Raw genomic sequence first — 19,266 nt, forward strand, 5'->3', positions numbered from 1 at the left:
TAAGTAATCACATGAAAAAAACAGATCTTCTTTCACAAAACTTTATTGAGGATTTTTTATGATTCCTTTGAAGAAGGCGTCAATGGAACTATTGAAAACCTTTCTAAATCTTTTGAAACAACTCATAACAAGATAGCCGGACGATAATTAACGTCTGATTTTGATTCGTTTGTCTAAAAAAAAGGGATAGTTGCGCCAATTTTCCATGTTTTGAGATATACTACGAGTTGTTCAAAGCTTATTTCTGATTCAAAGATCAAATTTCCAAGCTCTTGGGCGCAGTTCCCAAAAAAAACTGAAGTCGAAATCTCTACCCACACAACTGTGAAACTTTCAATGATGCCAGAACTTCAGCAATTGACATTTTCGTTTAGGTAAAGTTTTTCCATGTTTGACTTTCATTCAAATTCCTATTTTAGACGGATGACAGGATGGAGACTTAACTAAAATGTTTGCTTGGGAGATGTTTTTGCATCATTATATTTCAGCTACCTCTTCGTTCTTTTTTGAAGCGTAACTGACAGACCACTCCGTAAACTCTTTAAGAACTCAGAAATGGCTTGAGATTTCCGTGAGGTGAAAAATTTTGATATTTTTTTGGATCAACATTTTTGGTTATTGCTAAAAACAGTAGCAGCAGCCAAAAACGTTTTTGGCTTCTGCTACTGATCATGATTGATAGTTTTTCGGATCAACGCTTTTGGCTACTGCCAGGATTTTTAATTACTCTGGATCGAAGTTCGTAGCAGCTATTGTAAACGTGTTGGTCTATTCTATGCAAACTTTTGCTTGACGGCTTTTGCGTTATTCCTCTAGAAAATTCTTTGACGTCTCAGCTGACTTTTTCACGCTTTCGTTCAGCATTTTTTAATGATCTCTATTATTCTCACTCGGAAAAAACTTGTTGTTAATATAAAGTTTGTTGCAGCATAGTAAAAAGAGGAGCATTTTAGAAGAGTAGGTAGTGCTTTTGGTGAGGAATTGGGTTCCATGTTTCAAATCCCGGCGTAGTCAATTATTTTTGCTTCTATAGAGAGAAAAATTTGTCTAAGCTACAGCCCCCGAATTAAATTGCCTAGCCTGCCGGTTGAGAGCAATTCTTCGACATTATTCGGTTATGTTTTTCTTTTAATCAGATGCTCTTATGTAACTCGATGGAGATTTCTTGTCTGTTTGGTGACCACCGAACCATAGATTTTATGTAGATAGTTAAAGCGCAGTTTCATCAGGTCAATTTTGCTGCAGCCTTGCCGCTTCAAGGTGATTTCCTGAAGCGTTCCCTGTTGTTTTTGAAAAGCTGGTTTTGAAGACTTCCTTAAAAAACTAATTTCTATGTTTCGTAGGGTTTCTATCTTAAGTCTAAACAAGTTACTGTTCAATAGTAAACTCTGTTTTCTTCTTAATGTGAAGTTAGTAATTAGAATGTTGGTTTTTTTAAACCTAAGGAGTCAATTCTCATTTGTTCTGATGAACTTATTAAAAAGCTTCTTGTCGATTAAAGACAGTTGCTGTTAATAAGTCAGCTTTAGGTTTGTATAGTGCCAGCCAGTGAAGATCAGATTTTCCAGGAAATCGGTACTAGTATGGGTTCAAAGAGTCAGCAAAAACCAGTGAAAGAGGAAGAGGAAGATAGAACGAATCACTTGATTGAATGCATTGAAAAGTTCTCGGCGAAAATGGATGTTTGGCGTGGATAACCACCTGACTCCCAAGAAGAATTGCAAAGATCTTCACATCGAGGAGATTCCGATGTAAATTCTGTCCAGCTGCAGAGGTGGAAGAAAACCGGTCACAGACGGTAAGACAAGTGAAGTAGGTTTGTTTTACAATGACAAATTATGACAATCAGTTTAGTAGTGGATTAGCAAGTCTTTTCAACAATAATGTTAACGAACAATACGGCAGGCGCGACCACGTGATGATCTCTGGCGTCAAAAAAAACGCTAACGAAACGTGTATCAAAAAGAGATCAATGTATAAATTGACAAAACTGATATTGTTATCTGCTACCTAGTACCAACACAGCCCAGAAAAAGTAATGGAAACCCTATTACTGTCAAATTCTTAAAACGGGAGATTAAAATTAAAATAATGTCATCTAAGAAACGTCTGATCAAACATCCGGTACCTGTCTACATCAACAATGACGTAGCTGCTTTACGCGCCCGCCTCTCCCACGATATTAGACGAAGGAAGGATATCTCAGGTACTCATCTGGCAAACAAAAAATTAATATTGTATGTTGTTGTTGGTAGTCAGAAAACTGTCATTGAAGATTTGTTTGACCTCCACAAATGGGATCCAAATTTTCTTCTGCCTCTCTGCAATGAGCGTTTGCACTTTTAATAGTGGGCTCCGTTCTAACGCAACCTTGGAAAATAGTCAGTTGAAACAGAAATTGTCCCGTAAGGAAGTCAAAATCTAGTATATGCGTCTTAATATAGTCTCAATCCAGAAAATTTATATGAACTGTCTCTATGCATAATTTTTCCACTAAAAAACAGCCGTTATCTGTTTTTACTGAAATTTGGGACCATGGCATCATGGATCCAAAACTGAACAGAAATGGCAATGTGATTGTGCATTCTCGATTGCGTATCACTCTTTTTCAAATCCAAATGTAAAGAAAGACGAATGGTGTAGCTTTGCATTTATTCAAAGGGAAACCACACGTTTCTCGTTATGTATATACAATTCAGCAAGTGTTGATAAAAACAGATTTCTCATTGATATGTCTCAGTTCCAACCATCTCTTACTACAGTCGATATTGCTAAGTTTATTGTAGGAGATTTGAACATCCATTTCATGCTAGACAACAGTAGAAAAAGAAAGTATTTAAAACAGGTGAACTTGAATGGTTCAACTCGAGCCTTGTTTGCACCCACGTGGATCCTGGAAAATCCAAAACTCTTGCAGACCACGTAGTTCAAAACAATATAATCCAATCTTCAATAATCCAACTGACTTACCTATGCATCACGGAAAATCTCTTAAAGTTTAAATAATTGCCTTGGGCGCTCAGTACCACACTAAGCACAAAGTCTATTAGAATAAGAACTTTATTCTCAATACAGAAAAAAAGCAGGTGGTCTTAAGAGATTTGAAAACCAGTCCTTCATTCCTAGACTTTAAAAAAACCTCAGTGAACGATTTTCCGCTTTTATCGATTGCCTGAAACGGGCGATCGACAATTACCAATTCGTAAAGCCTACTCTACGGGGAACTCCTTGTTACAACAACAGAATATAAAATTTGATTAAAAAATAAACAAGTTTAACAAATTTTGTAAAAGAAAAACAAGTTTTAAAAAATACAAAAAGTGCCCAACAGAGACACCAAATTGACGCTACATCACAGTTCGTAAACGGGCACGAAACGAAACGTTGTGAACGTGACAAGAAGAGCATGTTACGGCAAAAATATCACTAGCTGAGGATGAATTCTGGAAATTCTTCAGACTGTTGATTAACATTGCTGGAAAAGTTAAAACTAGTTCAGATTATCCCATTGAAGATGACATGGACGCACGGATAACCAATCAGAAGCAAGTGGTGCAACTGTTTAAAAAGGAGTTCGTTTCTATTGGAACTAAAACCCTCAAGGAATTCACATATGATGCCATGGAATATGTCTATGAAATTGAATGAAGTATCGAAAAAATGTTTCTTCACCGGTATCTCGTCTCAAATTTTCTTCTTGATACAAATTTCAGAAGAAAGAAATGCTAATGGCTTGGATAAAATCTCCGCTAGTCTAGCCAGTTTTGTTGAATTCCGTGTTGAGATTATAAACGAATTTTTTCTATAGCGAGTGTTCTCCGAATGTCTAAATCTTGCTAAATTAGCACAAATTCGCAAATTCAGTAGCCGACCAGTAATTGAAAACTATTGTACTATATCGATAATCTCAGTAAAAAATTCGAACTTTATTATTTCAACAGATTTCATGACTTCATCTCAAAAAGTAATCTTTTACATGATAAACAGTTCGGCCTCCATTCTAACAGTAGCACAATTAACGCATTTGCAGAAATCATCAAAATAGTACGTGGAGCTGAAGATATGATTTTTGGCTGCATTCTGCTTGATTTTAAGAAGGCTTTGGATACTATAAACCACAAAATTCTTATGAAGAAACCTGAACTATCTGGATTCAGGTGTGCAGTTTTGGCTTGCATTTGTTCCTATCTGATTAATAGGAAGTCAGTGGTTTTGATTAAGAGTTTACCATCTGATTATATGGCAATCAGTTGCTGACGGCTCAAGGATTCAAGACTTGTTAATTTTCACGATATAAATCAATGACTTGCCAAACATAACTAAAAAATTGAGTTTCATTGTTTGCTGACAAAACAATCTATCTATATCAAAGAAAGTCAGGTATTTTGTCTGAGTAGAACGACCATTTTCCTGCCTTGTCAAGCAAGAATAATTTTATACTGAGTGTTAAAAATACTAATTCACTCCGTTTTAATAGATCTAATAGTTGTAAATTGTTTCTACAAGATCAAGCCGTTGAGAAATCTAGAAGTGTCAAGTACTTAGATATATACGCTGACAGAAAATGAAGTTTCGGAGGTTTTTCGGAGAATAAAAATTGCTTTCAAAGTTGAATTGTCAAAAATCTATTGTTATAAGACTATGAGTTGTCAAAAGTTTTCTTCTAACATAATGCAACGTTTGGATAAAATCCGAGGTTCAATATGGTCTGCGCATATCTTCCAGACAAAAGCTACAACCCATACACATGCTCCAAAAACGGTTTTTGGCGATGAAAAACTATCAAAAAAATACTTTGCCTGTGCAAATATTTAAGCAAGCACAGATCATGGTTATTTGAGATCTTCACAAGGTAAAACCTTTGATATTTAACATACATCAATCCGAAAATGTCACTCATTGTTGACTTTGAATAATTTTATCTTAAAGAGTACTTCTACATAAATGCTCGAGAGAAAAACTCTAAAAGGAAAAATGAAAATCGAGGAGAAACGTTCTGACATAAAAAAACTCATTCAAGAGTCGAGGCACCAAGCTGGACAATTATCTCGTGGACAACGGACAACTGTCATGATGTATATACAAATGCAATGCACAAAAAGTGAATGTAAATATGGAGTATTCAAAAAACTTTGTCGCGCCAGAGGAGGAAAAAGCATGGGTCTGATTAGAAATCATGTACTCACCAGGGTTCTCTCATTATTGAGCTCAAAGCCTCTCAGGGTCCCTCTCATGGTGCTATTAGTGTTACAGTTGATGAGATGCTTGAGTCAAAAAATTTTCCTTCCATTAACTTCTCCATTTTTACCAATAATTAATAACAAAAAATTGTTTTTATAGGTTCCGCAACCAATTATTTGTTTGGTTTAGTTGCTAATTGGAAACCAAATCAATTCAATTCAATAAATGAAATTATTATGTGTATAAGTGGTATTCTAAACAACATTCTCTTAATATGCCACAGTTGTGTTGACCTAAAACAAAAAGATGCTTTGCTGGACCAAATCACAAATATTCGAAAAAACAATGAAACAGAAAAACTCTTACAAGAAGTTGAGGAATTAAGAGCTGAAATAAAAGTTGATAACCTAGCAGTCAATACCCAACTAAATTCAATCCAGCAAGAGCTCGGGGAAAAGCCAAAAACATCACCCCCCCAACAGAACCAAAGCCAAAACCAATAAAACTTCCCCAACAAAAAACCCCGAAAAACCATGAAAACTATGAAGGCATAAGATTCCGAGGCATTCCTGAACTGAAATCAAACAACAGTCGTGAACGATACGAGCATGATCAAAAACAAGTCAAAGCGGTCACTAAGCACCTGCAAATTACATGCAATGTCACTGACTTAAAACGAGTTGGAAAATTCAGTGAAGGTAAAAGTCGAACCCTCATAGTCAAAATAGATAGTGATTATGCTAAACGCCTAATACTGCTATCACTCAGCAAAATGAAAAACTACAAAATGCCCATCTTTATAAGTAAAGAACTGAACCCTGAAGAACAGGCTGTTGAAAATGACCTTTTGCAAAAAAGAAGGCAAATGCTTGAAAGCGGCACAAAATCAAACGAAATACGAATACGAATTTAAAGTTACAGCAACAAATTGATAAGAAATGGGTAGACATAAATGTTGATCAAACAGAAAATGAAAACGCAAATAATCCATGACTACAAACACAAATGAAAATACTAACTTTCAATGCCAGAAGCCTACTAGATCTAAAAAGACGCTATTCATTCTCTAACTGCGTAAAAACTGAAAATGACTTGGACATTCTATGCATAACCGAAACATGGTCAACTGATGACGTACCTGATGAAAGCCTCTTCCTAGAAGAATATGCATTTCACAGGAAAGATAGACTCACAGACAATCATAAATCGAAGCATGGAGGGGTCCTCATAGCTGTCAAGAACTTACCGCATGAAAGGGTGATCCTGGGTAATAATAATCTTGACGAGTACGTTGCTATCAAAGTTACCCCAAAAGATGTCCCAATGATAATTTGCTGCATTTACAACCCCCCTAAGCAAAGTAATTACAGATGGCCTGTCGAAAAAATGATAAATCTCATAAAAGACCTGAAAATGTTTGCTGAAGAAGAAAATTGTGAATCAATAATCGTAGCAGGAGACATAAGTTTCGAACACACTTGTTGGAAAACCTTAAGCTCCCAAAATGAATATGAAATCCAAATTCTTGAAAAATTATCACATCTCAATTTCCAGGAAGTCCTAAATCAGAAAACACAACATCAGCTATTTGTGTTACTAACCAATAACCCACACATTGTCATCACGAAGACCAGGAACAATGAATTCAATAAGAGTTTTAAATCTGACCACGACGCTTTTATAACTACCATACAAATTGAGAAAACGACAACGATTGACACGAAACATAAAAAATACGCATTTAACAAAGTTAACTGGAAAGACCTGAACTCATACATAGAGAAAAACCCATTTAATCCCTACTGCTACAGCAGCGTAGATAAATTAGTAATTCAATGGTACAAATGGCTAGACAAAGTTCTCAGCTAAAATGTCCCAAAAACAACAACCCACAGATCAAACTTAGCTCCTTGGGTAAGCGAAGATTCGTCCCACCTTAATAAATTAATATCAACCCTAAAACGAAAAACATCAAAGAAATCCACCTTGGCGAGATTAATAAAACTGAAGAAAATGGAAAAACGATTAAGAAATTCCTTGAATGAGGACCAAGCAGAATTCGAAAGTAAAGTCATTCAAGGTAGACGTTTTTCGGATCTTCAAAAATATCTCAAGTCAAGTCATAAAAGTAGTAGATACCCGGAAACAATGAAGTACAAGGACGCACAAACTAATGAAGATAATAAAAATTGTGCGTTTTTCAGTGAATTCTTTTCTAAAGTTTTCCTTAAAACCAATCAAATCAAGAAAAAGTCCTTCGATAAACATCTGCACAATAAATTTGAAATAGACAAGAGTGAGATCAAAGAAATCCTGTCAAAACTTCAAACAAACAAAGCCTGCGGCCCAGACAGGATAGGGAACACGGTACTAAAAAATCTGCCAGCCTTGTCTAAACCCCTTTTTCTGATTTTCAAAACTGCCTTGAACAAAGGCTTTCTTCCATCCTACTGGAAAATCAGTGAAGTTGTACCAATATTTAAGGATCAGAATCGGGCACTGATTGAACAATAACGCCCTATTAGTCTTTTATGTAGCGTCTCAAAAGTATCAGAAAAACTAATTTTCGACGAACTATATGAAATTGTCAAGACAAAGCTAGAAGAATCACAACACGGATTTTGGAATGCATAGATCAGTAGTAACCCAGATGTTGCTTTTCCTAGACCTGTTGTATAATGAATTCGACGAAAAAGACAACGAAATTTTTGTACTTTACCTTGACTTCAAAAAAGCGTTCGATACAGTTCCTCACGATCTTCTGATTAACAAAGTGGAGAACCTGGGTGTAGGGGGAAATTTCTTAAAGATTGTAGCCAGTTACCTATCAAATAGAAAACAATACGTGAAAGTAAATGACTCGGAATCTGAAACTGTACCAGTAACCAGTGGTTTCCCCCAAGGATCTCTCCTAGGTCCCCTACTTTTCATAATATATATAAACGATCTTCCACAACAAACATCAAAATGCTCTGCGTTTGGATACGCAGACGATTTCAAGCTTGTATCAACAAATCCAGCAAAGGTACAAAGTGACCTGGAAAAAATCGAAAAATGGTGCCATAACAACAATATGCAACTCAATGAAAGCAAATGTCACATCCTGCCGATTAAAGTAAACGACAAAAACTGGCACTCCTTTATACTTAACTCTAAAACTCTCTCAAATGAAAGCGAGCAAAAAGATCTAGGTATAATTATGGCTACTAAGTTATCATGGAAAGCGAATATAAAGAAACGTTGTAGCAAAGCCTGGAAAGCGTTTTATTTCCTAAAACGAAACATATCAAACCTTGCATCGCAAACAACAAAACTCAATGCATATGTCGGCTACGTTATACCAGTCATAAGTTTTGCCTCACAAGCATGGTTCGCGAATAAGACCGAAAGCAAAGATATCGAGCGCATTCAAAGAAAAGCAACGTCGTGGATAATCAGTAACTGGGAAATTAGTTACAAGCAAAGACTGACCACACTGAAGTTGCTGCCATTGTCATATTACTTTGAATTGCATGACCTATTAATGCTCATCCCACTGCTTAAAGGATCTTACAGTATAAAAAAACCCATTAAAACAAACAATAATGAAGGGTTGTTAAGCACACGTCAAAGCAAGCTAATAACAATTAATAAAACAAGAACAAGGAAGGCTGATGAAAACTTCTGGAAAAGAACCAGTTATTTACTAAATATAATACGAAAAGTAGGGAACGTCGATCTCGATCAAATTGATAAGAAATTTTTAACAAAAATATACTGGAACTACTTCTTCAAAAGTTATTCGGAAGTCAACTTATGTTCCTGGGCTTTCAACTGCAGCTGTGGACATTGTAACCCGGTGCAGAAGCTCAGCTCAGTCGTTATATGAAGGGTGCAAACCCATGTGGAAAGACCCACAGAAGCCTAAACTCTCTCTCTCTCATTCTCTGGTTGTCTGCAATCCACTCCTTCCAGAACAGATTGAGCATCCTTTCTATTTGTTATCATTGCGGCCCATTTTATTTCAGAATCATTGACTTTTCCAAAAAGTTGACGGATAAAAGGAATTGTCGGGTTTCCATATGTTCTAAATGTGAGTGATATTGACCTTCGTAGTGGATCAGTGTTTGTAATAAGTCGGCCACGTTCTTTTGCTCTACCTGTTGATAATTTCACAGAAGTTGTGAAATGTCTCTAATATTTTTGCGAAAGTAAATAAAGCCGATCACCTCGGGTTTACCTCTGGGTTCAGAAGTCGCCTCCTACTTTGTTTTCACTAAAGATTTACCAGAACATTTTCAACTGCAAGGTTTTTAATTTGCTCATGATCTTTGCGCATGATCATTGCGCATGGCCTTTTTTATTTCAAAAGCATTGAGTTTTCCAAAAAAGACGGACAATAGAGTAATACGTGGTCTTTAGTTCTGTTATTACAAATTCTAGACTGGTTTTTGACTATTTTGATCATTTTTATGCGAAACCGTTAATTCATTGTTTGGAACCTAGTGCGCCATCCATGTTTCTGTTGAAAAATACAGTGGTTTTTTATTTAACTGATAATTGCGACCATGGCACCATGGATCCAAATTTGAATAGATTTCCTGAATACAATATAGAATACTTGAAAAGCTGACTTTCCCTACTAGATTCTAGACTAAAACTCAGTGAACATTTTTGCGCGTCCTTTGATTGCCTAAAAATGACGATCGAAGATTACAAGATTCTAAAGCATACTCCACGGAGATGACTCTGCTAGATTTCCTTGGTACAACAACAGAAAAAAAGTTTGATTAAAAAGAAAAACAAGTTTGATGAAATATTTTTACCAATAAATTAATTGTTTTGGTAGGTCCCCACAATCAATTAATCCATCCCATCCAGAGCAGATTGAGCTTGACTTTAATTGTTATCATTGCGGCCCTTTTTATTACAGAAGCATTGAGTTTTCCTAAAATTGACGGATAAAAGGATAACTTATGGTCCTTGAGGTCTGTTATTACATATTCTGGGCTGGCTTTTTGACTATTTGGATCCTTTTCACACAAAACAATTAATTTATTGTTTGGAATCTCGTGTGCTATCCATGTTTCTGTTAAACAATTAAATCGTGGTCTGTTAGCTATTATAATTTTTCAATTTTTGTGTGGTATATACTAGATTGCGAGTTAGCGAACATGACAATTTAGTTATTCAGCGTATTCCGATGACCGTTACTTTATTTTCAGAGTCATATTGATCACCGCATTACATTGGCATAGAAGGAGTGCTAACCGCCAAAAATGACGGCACCGAAACAGGAAATGCCCCCTGTGGGAGGATACCCCGTATTCCGTTGGTCCCGTAATCTGGGACAATGGGCAAGGGCAGGTTGGGGTTGGAAGGCAGCGGCAGCGCTTGTCGGTTTGACAGCATGGGGAAACTATCATCTAGCTAGACAGTTCCAACTGTACAAAGAATACAATCGAGAAGAATACGAAGTACACCAGGTTTGTCTTGCGTTTTAACTTTTTTCTGTTCTGTAGATAAAGCGCTCATCGATCATAGTAGGATTAGCTGAACAGAGCTGTGAAAGTGGGAATGTATATACGAACGCGGCTGGTTTGTTTTCTTCGGTAGTAAGAATTACGAACGCCTTATATTGAAATTTTGTAATGCTCTAAATTTTTTTATGCTCTAAAATAGTGTACTCTTTGGTCTTAAATTATATATTTTTAATTTGCTCTAGCTTTGACAAGAAAACAATGCAGATTAATTCCCAACATCGAATTCTAAACACCATTGAAATTACAGATATTGAAATTGAAAAAATATTGGAAAATCTGAAGTTAAACAAAACAACGGGACCAGATAAACTGGGAAACATCATCCTGAAACAATGCTCAAAATCTCTTAGCAAGTCACTAAAATTAGTACTCCAGACAGTACTAAACAAGGGCGTGTACTCGAAGTACTAGAAAATCAGTCAAATCTCACCAATCTTCAAAGAAGGTAATAAAGCTGACGTCAAGTGTTACCGACCCATTAGTCTTCTTTGCTGCATCTCTAAAGTATTTGAAAGACTTATCTTCAATGCCCTCTATAGGCACTGCAAACTATGTCTGCATCATATCAGTTTGGATTTAGAAAAAACAGATCTGCCACAATTCAACTTTTGATTTTCCTAGATTCTATAATAAGTACGACCAAGAGACGGTTGACAAACTCACAATCTTGTATCTGGACTTCGCCAAAGCTTTCGACGAAGTTTCCCATCATATCCTTATAGAGAAGCTTAAAAAATTGCAAGTAGGCGGTTAATTGTTGACACTTTTTCATTCATACCTTGAAAACAGGCAACAGTACGTAAAGATAAACGACGATTGCTCCGATTACCTGGATGTCACTAGTTGTGTGCCCCAAGGATCCATCCTCGGACCCCTACTGTTCCTGATTTTCATTAATGATCTACCCAATATGAAACGTGAAATAGAAAACTACGGCTTTACAGAAGACTTTAAAATGATCGCACAAAGCCAAACGGAATTGGAAGCTGGAACCACCCACATCGAAATGTGGTGCAAGGAAAACCAAATGCAGCTCAATGCCTCAAAATGCAAGCTACTGAATCTAAAAGGTCAACTTTCAGCAAGCCTAAACAAAACTAACCTGGAAGAAGCCCGTGTACAGCGAGACATAGGGCTCCTCATCTCAAATCTCAACTGGACAGAAAATTGTGAAATCCGGATCCAAAAAGCAACTGGTGCGTTTTTACCAGATAAAGCGTTACGTACTGCTCGCAAGCGTGGTATGCCAGCAAGACAAACCTATCGAAATTCGAATCACTTCAGATAAAAGCGACAAAGTGGATTGTCAATGGACAAGTATCAGGATACAAGGAACGCCTACTAAAGCTCAAACTGCTACCCCTTAGTATGTATGCTGAGATGCACGACTTGCTGCTTCTGATATCGCTAGAACGGAATGAATACGATGTTGAAATTGAAAACATGAAGAGAAAAAACGAATCAAATACTAGGCAAAATAGCAGAGGTGAATTTGAAATAAAGAACAATCGACTTGCAAAAGCAGATGAAAACTTCTTCCATCGAACAATGCACCTTTACAACATTGTCTCCCGCGTATACAGAAACTACGGCGAAGGACTCAACAAGCAAACAATCACCAACATCTACTGGGAACACTTCACAAAAAGTTTTAATCAACTGAACAAGTGCACCTGGCGAATAATGTGCAAATGTGGAACATGTAACAACTGGAAAAAGATAAACTGAAATAGACTGATAAACACTGGGACTGACACCCCAGGGGCAATAGCCCGGAGTTTGTACTACTACTATACAAAGGGGGTGTTTTCAATGCATTGCCAATACCAATTTGCTTCAGACCACCAGAAAATACTTATTGATCTTCATCTGAAATGGACCGTTCATTTCCAACACAAATTAGCGAAAGCTGGTCTTCTTCTTCTTGAGGTATCCTGTCTGTTCCAGACATCGATTGCCACTTTGGAGAACTCCAACGGAGAACTTCTACGCTTCTTGATTTTTTGTTATTCGTAAGATATCGATGGGTGAGGCTCGGAGCTGTTGCATATATGTGATCCTCTGTCTTTCTTTCGATTAGTTGAATTAGTTTCTGCTTGCGAAAAACATGTCGAAGAAATTGTAGTTATCATGTTCTTATGCTCTTAGTAGGCCTCTGGTACATCCCTCTTGCAGTAATACTTGTGTGTTAGTCTTCATTGCTTTCCACGATATCCTTTGCATGCGCCGAAAACACATTTGAAATGATTCTATTCTGCTTTCCATGCTCTTTATTATGGTCAAAGTTTCCGAACAGTACTACCTGATGGGGTAAATGTAGCATTTAAAGACTGGATGCTGCTCATTTTATATAATAATAAAATAGTTCTTGAGTTTATTCCATTGCTTGCATTTATAAATTTACAAACAACAAAACATAACCCGAAAGGACATCAAAAGGTCGCTAGACCTGTCAAGTGATGCCTTTTAATTCTTCTCAAAGTCTACTTATTTGTTAATTCAAACCCTCTAAAATCATATTTTACCCTGGTAATACCACTTTCCAATCAAACTTAGAAACCCCTAAGAAAATGTTTAATAAGAATGCCAATTTTACAAAAAAAAAATGCAGCTCGCTTTATTCCTTACCAAAAAAGGTTAACAAAAAATCTGTTATCTATAATAAATGAGTCTCTAAAACGATGTAAAAAGTTTGCTAAATCCTGTGCACTAAATGAGCATAATTTCTGAATAATACTTTCATCCATTTTAGTTAAAACATTATATAAGCGTCTTAATCTATTTATGAGTGACTTGTTTCTTTGCTTCGTTTGCAAATATTTTGTTTTGACTAGATGAGTTCTTTCATTTATTTGGATATTTTCTTCAATTAATTCCGGAAATGAGTTATTTAAAAATTTGCTTGGATGTTCATGGCGGAGAATTCTTGACAGTAATTTTATCAGTTCATATATGTGTAACTCTTTAACAGAAAACAACTTGTGTTTACATCGCAGTTCGTCAATGCTTTGGAATCTTTTAGCTGAAAATAACAAACGAAAAATTCTGCTTTGCCGCCACTCTAATTTTTGAAGATCGCTTTTATTGGCCACTCCATACAACAAAACCCCGTACTGTAATACTGGTTGAACGTGAACTTTGTATAATCGGACTAGTATGTTTCTTTTGAAAAAATTTTTATACTGATTGATTGCCGCTGTTAATGAATTCATCCGGCTAATTATTTTCTCAATGTGTGATTTGAAGCTCAGTTTACTATCTATGTATACACCCAAGTACTTAATGTGGTCGACAAATTCGATGCTGTAATCATAAATTTTTATTTCAGGTGTCTCATTAGTAGCACCAAAACTTATAGCCTTGCATTTATCTCTATTTATTGCAATTTATTTGATTCCATCCAAACTGACACATTTTCTATTGTATCATTAATTCCATCATCCACCTTTCCGTAAATATTTGTATCATCAGCAAACATAGTTACATTACAGTTTGTACAAAAAGCTGGCAGATCATTTACGTAAATCAAGAACAGAAGTGGCCCTAAAACAGAACCCTGCGGTAAACCGCAAAAAATGCTTTCAAAGGATGATCGCTGCTTGCTAACTGAAACACATTGTTGTCTGTTGGTCAAATATGACTTAAGAATGCCATAAATTTTCACCCTCAAACCATACGCAAAACATTTTTGGAGCAAAATTTCATGACTCACAGTATCAAAAGCCTTCGATAAATCAATAAAAACTCCATAGTAACTTTCTTTCGAACACAAAGAAATCCTTAATGTTTCAACAACCTCTGACACAGCATCAATTGTGTTTTTTTTGCCTGATATCCAAACTGAGCCTTGTTTATTACTGAGTATTTGGACAAAAAAGAAAGCCTTTTCTGTAGACATTTCTCAACAATTTTTGAAATAACTGGGAGCAGTGATATTGGTCTGTAATTACCGAACTCGTTTTCGTTACCATTTTTGTACAGAGGTATAACATTGGCAATTTTCAGAGTTCTAGGGAAATGGCCCTCATCAAAGCAACGATTAATTAATTTTGCAAATGTTTCACACACGCTTGGATTGATGAACTTAATCAGTTGATTTGAAATGTTATGCAAATCAGAGGAAGTTTTTTTGGGCTTTTGCTTGATAATGTCGAAAACTTCTTTGGCAGTGACGTTAGTTAAGAACATGGATTTTTCTAACTTTCTGACCCGGCTTAGATCTGACGGCAGACTACAACTTTCAGATAGTTTCTTTCCTATTTCAACAAAATATTTATTGATTTCATCAGCATTCAGATTGTCAATATTTTTTTTATTTTCGTTCCCTTAATATCGTCTATTATTGAAAACAAACTTTTATTTATGTTAGCCTTTCCTTCAATTTTTTGTTCGTAAAATTCTATTTTTGCTTTTTTCGTTAAGTTTTTAAACGATTACGCAGCTTATTATATTTTTCTCTATTTTCGGCAGACTGTTCGTTCTTCAATCTTTGGTAGGCTTCAAGCTTTTTAAGACAGATTTTTGATCTGTTTATTCAACCAAGGCTTTTGAACCTGTTTGAATTTTTCGTTAGTGTGCTTTTTGGTGCTTTTTGAACTGTTGCAGGGGTACATGACGATCCAACTCCTCGTTTATCAACCTCATTAAATCCGTAAAACTGAAATCTAAATCAGAAGATAGATATAGTTTACTTCTCGTTCCCAGTTTTTTTGCAATACTGTAATTTAAATCTAACCTGAGTTCCTTATTTTGAAGTTTTTTTAGGGGCCTAACAAGAAATTTTTCCTTTGATTTTTTCGGATCAACCATTGTTTCCTTGCAGCTCAATTCTACTCCTCTGTGGTCAGAGATCATTGTATCCTTCACATTTACTGAGGCTTCAAAATTCGCGAAAAAAATATCAATGCATGTTGCCGTACAAGAAGTGACTCTTGTCGGTTCTGATCTATTCTTTATTTGCAGTCCTGTACAAGAGAAAAAATCCAAAATCTTAGCAATTTTGTTCGTTTGTTCAATTACATTTAAGTTGAAATCACCACAAAAAACTTGCAAACTCTCAGGTTTGATAGTGAATTTATTAAGGTGCTCTTGACAAACGTTTATGTACTCATCTATACCAAAATTCGGAGTTTTATAACCAACAGTTATCACTTTTTCATTTTGATATCCTAACAACGCAACTGTCAACAATTGTACGTGTTCATTGTTTGTTATTGCTTTAATTTGAACTTTGATGCCTTTCCGAATGAAAAATCCTACACCTCCACCTTTTTTTTCTCTGTCACTCCTCAACAACTGGCCATATCCATTCAACTGGTAAGCATTTTGGAAAGTATACTGGTTGCACCAGGTTTCTGTTAATGCAATCACATCAGGTTTTGCTTTCTCTTGGTTTATAAATTGATCTAGCTCATTAAAATTTCTATGAATTGATCTTAAATTTTGAAGTAATATTCTAAAAGTCATATATGTCCAAGAAGTATTCTGACAAAATTGCAGCCATAAACCATTGTTTTTCTTTTTTTTCTGTCTTTTTTCGATTCAGTCTTTCCTGCTGCCGCGGAATCGCAGTGCAGACCAGAAAAACTCAAGCATTTATTGAAAAAAAAGTAAACTAGTTTAGAGGATTATAAGAGGACTTAAAAGAGACTGAAGCCGCGGAAATCGCAGTACTTCAGACTAAATTATATTCTGAGCCCAAGTTCTATTAGTGACACAACAAATTTTTAAAGTTCACTCAGCTTGCAACAGGTCGCGGAAATCGCAGTGCCTGATGCAAGTTTTTGTTTTTGAAGAAGTAAAAAGAAAAACATATATATAAAATATATGATTACATTAATGCCTGAAGCCGCGGAAATCGCAGAACCTCATGCAGTAAATTTTGAAAAAACGAAAACCAAAAGCACGGAAAGCTTAAACAGATAAAAATAAGCTGAATAAAAAACTAAGAAAGTTTAGTTAAAAATTAACTTTTAATTTTTTTATCCTTGTTTCAACTTTGAGAAGTAAGTTTAGATGAAACTTGTATAACAAAACACAGATAAATTTGCACACATGTGTTGTGTCTTCAACACTTCAGACGTTAACACAAATTTTTAATGAGTTATTCTCAGTTCAAATTTTTTCCATCACTTTAATTGGCTTTTCCAATTTCGAAGATAGCTTTCTTTTGTTCAGGAGAGAATGATGCAAATAGCCGATCAGCACGTTCATCATCAGTCAATCGAAGTGGTCGCTTTGGTTTACGGAAACCAGTTATTTTCCAATTCGGTAACATCATTTACTTTTACGAGTTTTTTTTCTCCCATCTCCTTGATCACACAATACGGACACAGTGCAGTTATTAGTGCTTGTTATGAGTCCCTTGCCTTCTGCGAGTTTCTTGATATAAGCATCCATTGCAGGTAATCTTTCTCGTACGTAAATATCCTTTTGATTTATTTCGTTTTTTTGTCCTTTGAGATACCTTCGATACGCATATATCTGGTTTTTATCACGAAAGTACAAAAACTTGACGATCACAGAAGCCATCAGACCTTTTTCTTAGGCTCGACCAGGTAGTATATGACACGCTTTGATTTTACTCGGTTCCAGTTCGTAACGCAGAAATTTTTTAATAAAAAAAACAATCCGTTCCAGTAATGCATCATCATCAACGTTTGGGTCAAACGGTGGATTATCAATAATGATGGAGTCCTTACTCGTGTATCTTTCTTGTTCCCGAACACGCATTTCTAACTCTGAGCAAAAATCCTTAATGTTTTTGAATTGCACACTAACCTCGCTCTGGTTTTTTTTTAATTCGCTTATAATGGTACTCACGACCTGCTTCGTACTCTCATCCTGGATAGTCTCCACTAATTGTAATAACTTGGCATCCATCCTGACAAAATAATCTGGAAATAAAGTAGTAATAAAGTCCGAAAAAGTATGATTTACTGTGTAAATTGAGATTAATTTTTTTTGGAATGGCGCGATTCTGTCAGAATATAATATCTAGGCCTTCATACGATTTCTAAATGTATATAAATAATAGCTGTTACAATCTTTAGCTTTTTAATTTAGACGGAAAAGAAAAGGTTTGAATGTTTAAATCTTGAAATCTGCTTTAAAAGAACAATGAGAAATGGCTTTTTTTCGCTTTAAACGAGCAAAAGTTCAAGCAAGAAAGCTAAAAGAACAACCAACTGTTTAGCACAACCAACACGTATGCTTTTAGCGAAGGCATTTTGGCCTGGCCAATTCGGTTGTTTAGCTCTTGGGTCTCTCTGCTTTCAGTTGAGATTAGGCATCCTAAGTATTTGAACTTTTTCGACCTGTTTGAGAATTGTTCCATTCAAACTGATGTTAAATTTGAGTACTTCACATGAAGGTTGTCATGAATTCAGTATTCATTACGTTGATCTCCATTCCGTATTGCTTGCTGACTGTCCAGTTAGTTAACAAGTTTCTCAACGTCTTCGTCGCTCGTTTCAATCAATAGCGTATCGTCTGCATAACGAAGGTTATTCATATTAAGATCTCCAATAGAAACACCTCGTAAGGAAATGATTTTAATTTCACTGTAAAGAGAGAAGCGGTCAGAGGAGAGCATACAGCCCTTTCTCACTCCTTTTTGTAGTAACTGCTTCTTTCACTTCCTTTTGCACTCGTATGGTAGCAGTTTGTTTGTAATAGAGTACTTGGATCAGACGGAGACTTTTGTTGTCAACATTTATGTAGTCTAGCAAGTGCATCAATTCATTGAACATTTCGGTCGAAATCTATTTTGTATTCAACCAAGCAGAAATATAGATCGTCCAAAATTTCCATGGAACGTTAATATACATTTTAAAGGGCAAACAAAGTTCCGTGTGCCACAGTCAGACCTTAAACCATCCTGAGTTTTCAATTGGTGGTCAATTTTTGGTTTATTCCTTCTGCACAAGACCTTTGACAAGATTTTAGTCAGATGCGACGTAAGACTTTTAGTTTTGTGTTCTTCGAACCGAAGTGTTCCGACCGTTTTCGATAAAGGGATGCTAATTTGCTAATTTCTTTCGGCAGTGCACCTTCACCGTAAAGCTGGTTGAAGAACTTAAATAAAATCGCAACACCGTGGCTACCGAGAGCTTTGAGCTTCTCCGAGCTGATTCATTCCATCGGTAGCAGATTTCCCAATCTTTGTCGTCTTTAAAGCGGCAGCAGTTTCCTACAAGTATCTTAGGTCAACTGAGCTCACCATCAAAAACTGAAAGGTAACCTTTTCGGTTTTGTTCCTCATAGCTCTCTTTGCCGTTCTCCGCCCATCTTTTAGCAGCATCAGGCTGCATTAGGGTGTCTCCTGATCTACTTTGCGCACAGCTGAACTCTGTCTGAGAGCTTTTATATATACCTGTTAACTCTCGTATTTTCTGATCCGCTTCTCAGGAGATAATTGGTAGACATCTTTGACCTCCTTACACTTCCTACTAAGAAAAGCATCCTTATCCTTGTTGCATTTCTTCCTACTTAACTGATTGTGCGAGGCGTAGTCATCCATCTTGGCTTCCTTCCCTCATTCATTGAATTAAAAATTTCTTCA

The 19,266-nt window shown here is 36.0% G+C and overlaps 1 protein-coding gene across 1 annotated transcript in view; it reads left to right on the plus strand.

The window, feature by feature from the left end:
• The first annotated feature begins 10,389 nt into the window (after positions 1–10,389).
• The window catches only part of LOC142353096 (NADH dehydrogenase [ubiquinone] 1 alpha subcomplex subunit 13-like), a 31,783-nt gene continuing 22,906 nt past the window's right edge, over positions 10,390–19,266 (plus strand). Inside the window, exon 1 of the mRNA XM_075405292.1 lies at positions 10,390–10,646. Within this exon, the coding sequence (XP_075261407.1) occupies positions 10,440–10,646 (207 nt within the window). The 5' untranslated portion in view covers positions 10,390–10,439. The remainder of the gene's footprint in view (positions 10,647–19,266) is intronic.

This window comes from Convolutriloba macropyga, chromosome 14 (genome assembly GCF_964194025.1).
Source record: "Convolutriloba macropyga chromosome 14, txConMacr16.3, whole genome shotgun sequence".
Taxonomy (NCBI): Eukaryota; Metazoa; Xenacoelomorpha; order Acoela; family Convolutidae; genus Convolutriloba; species Convolutriloba macropyga.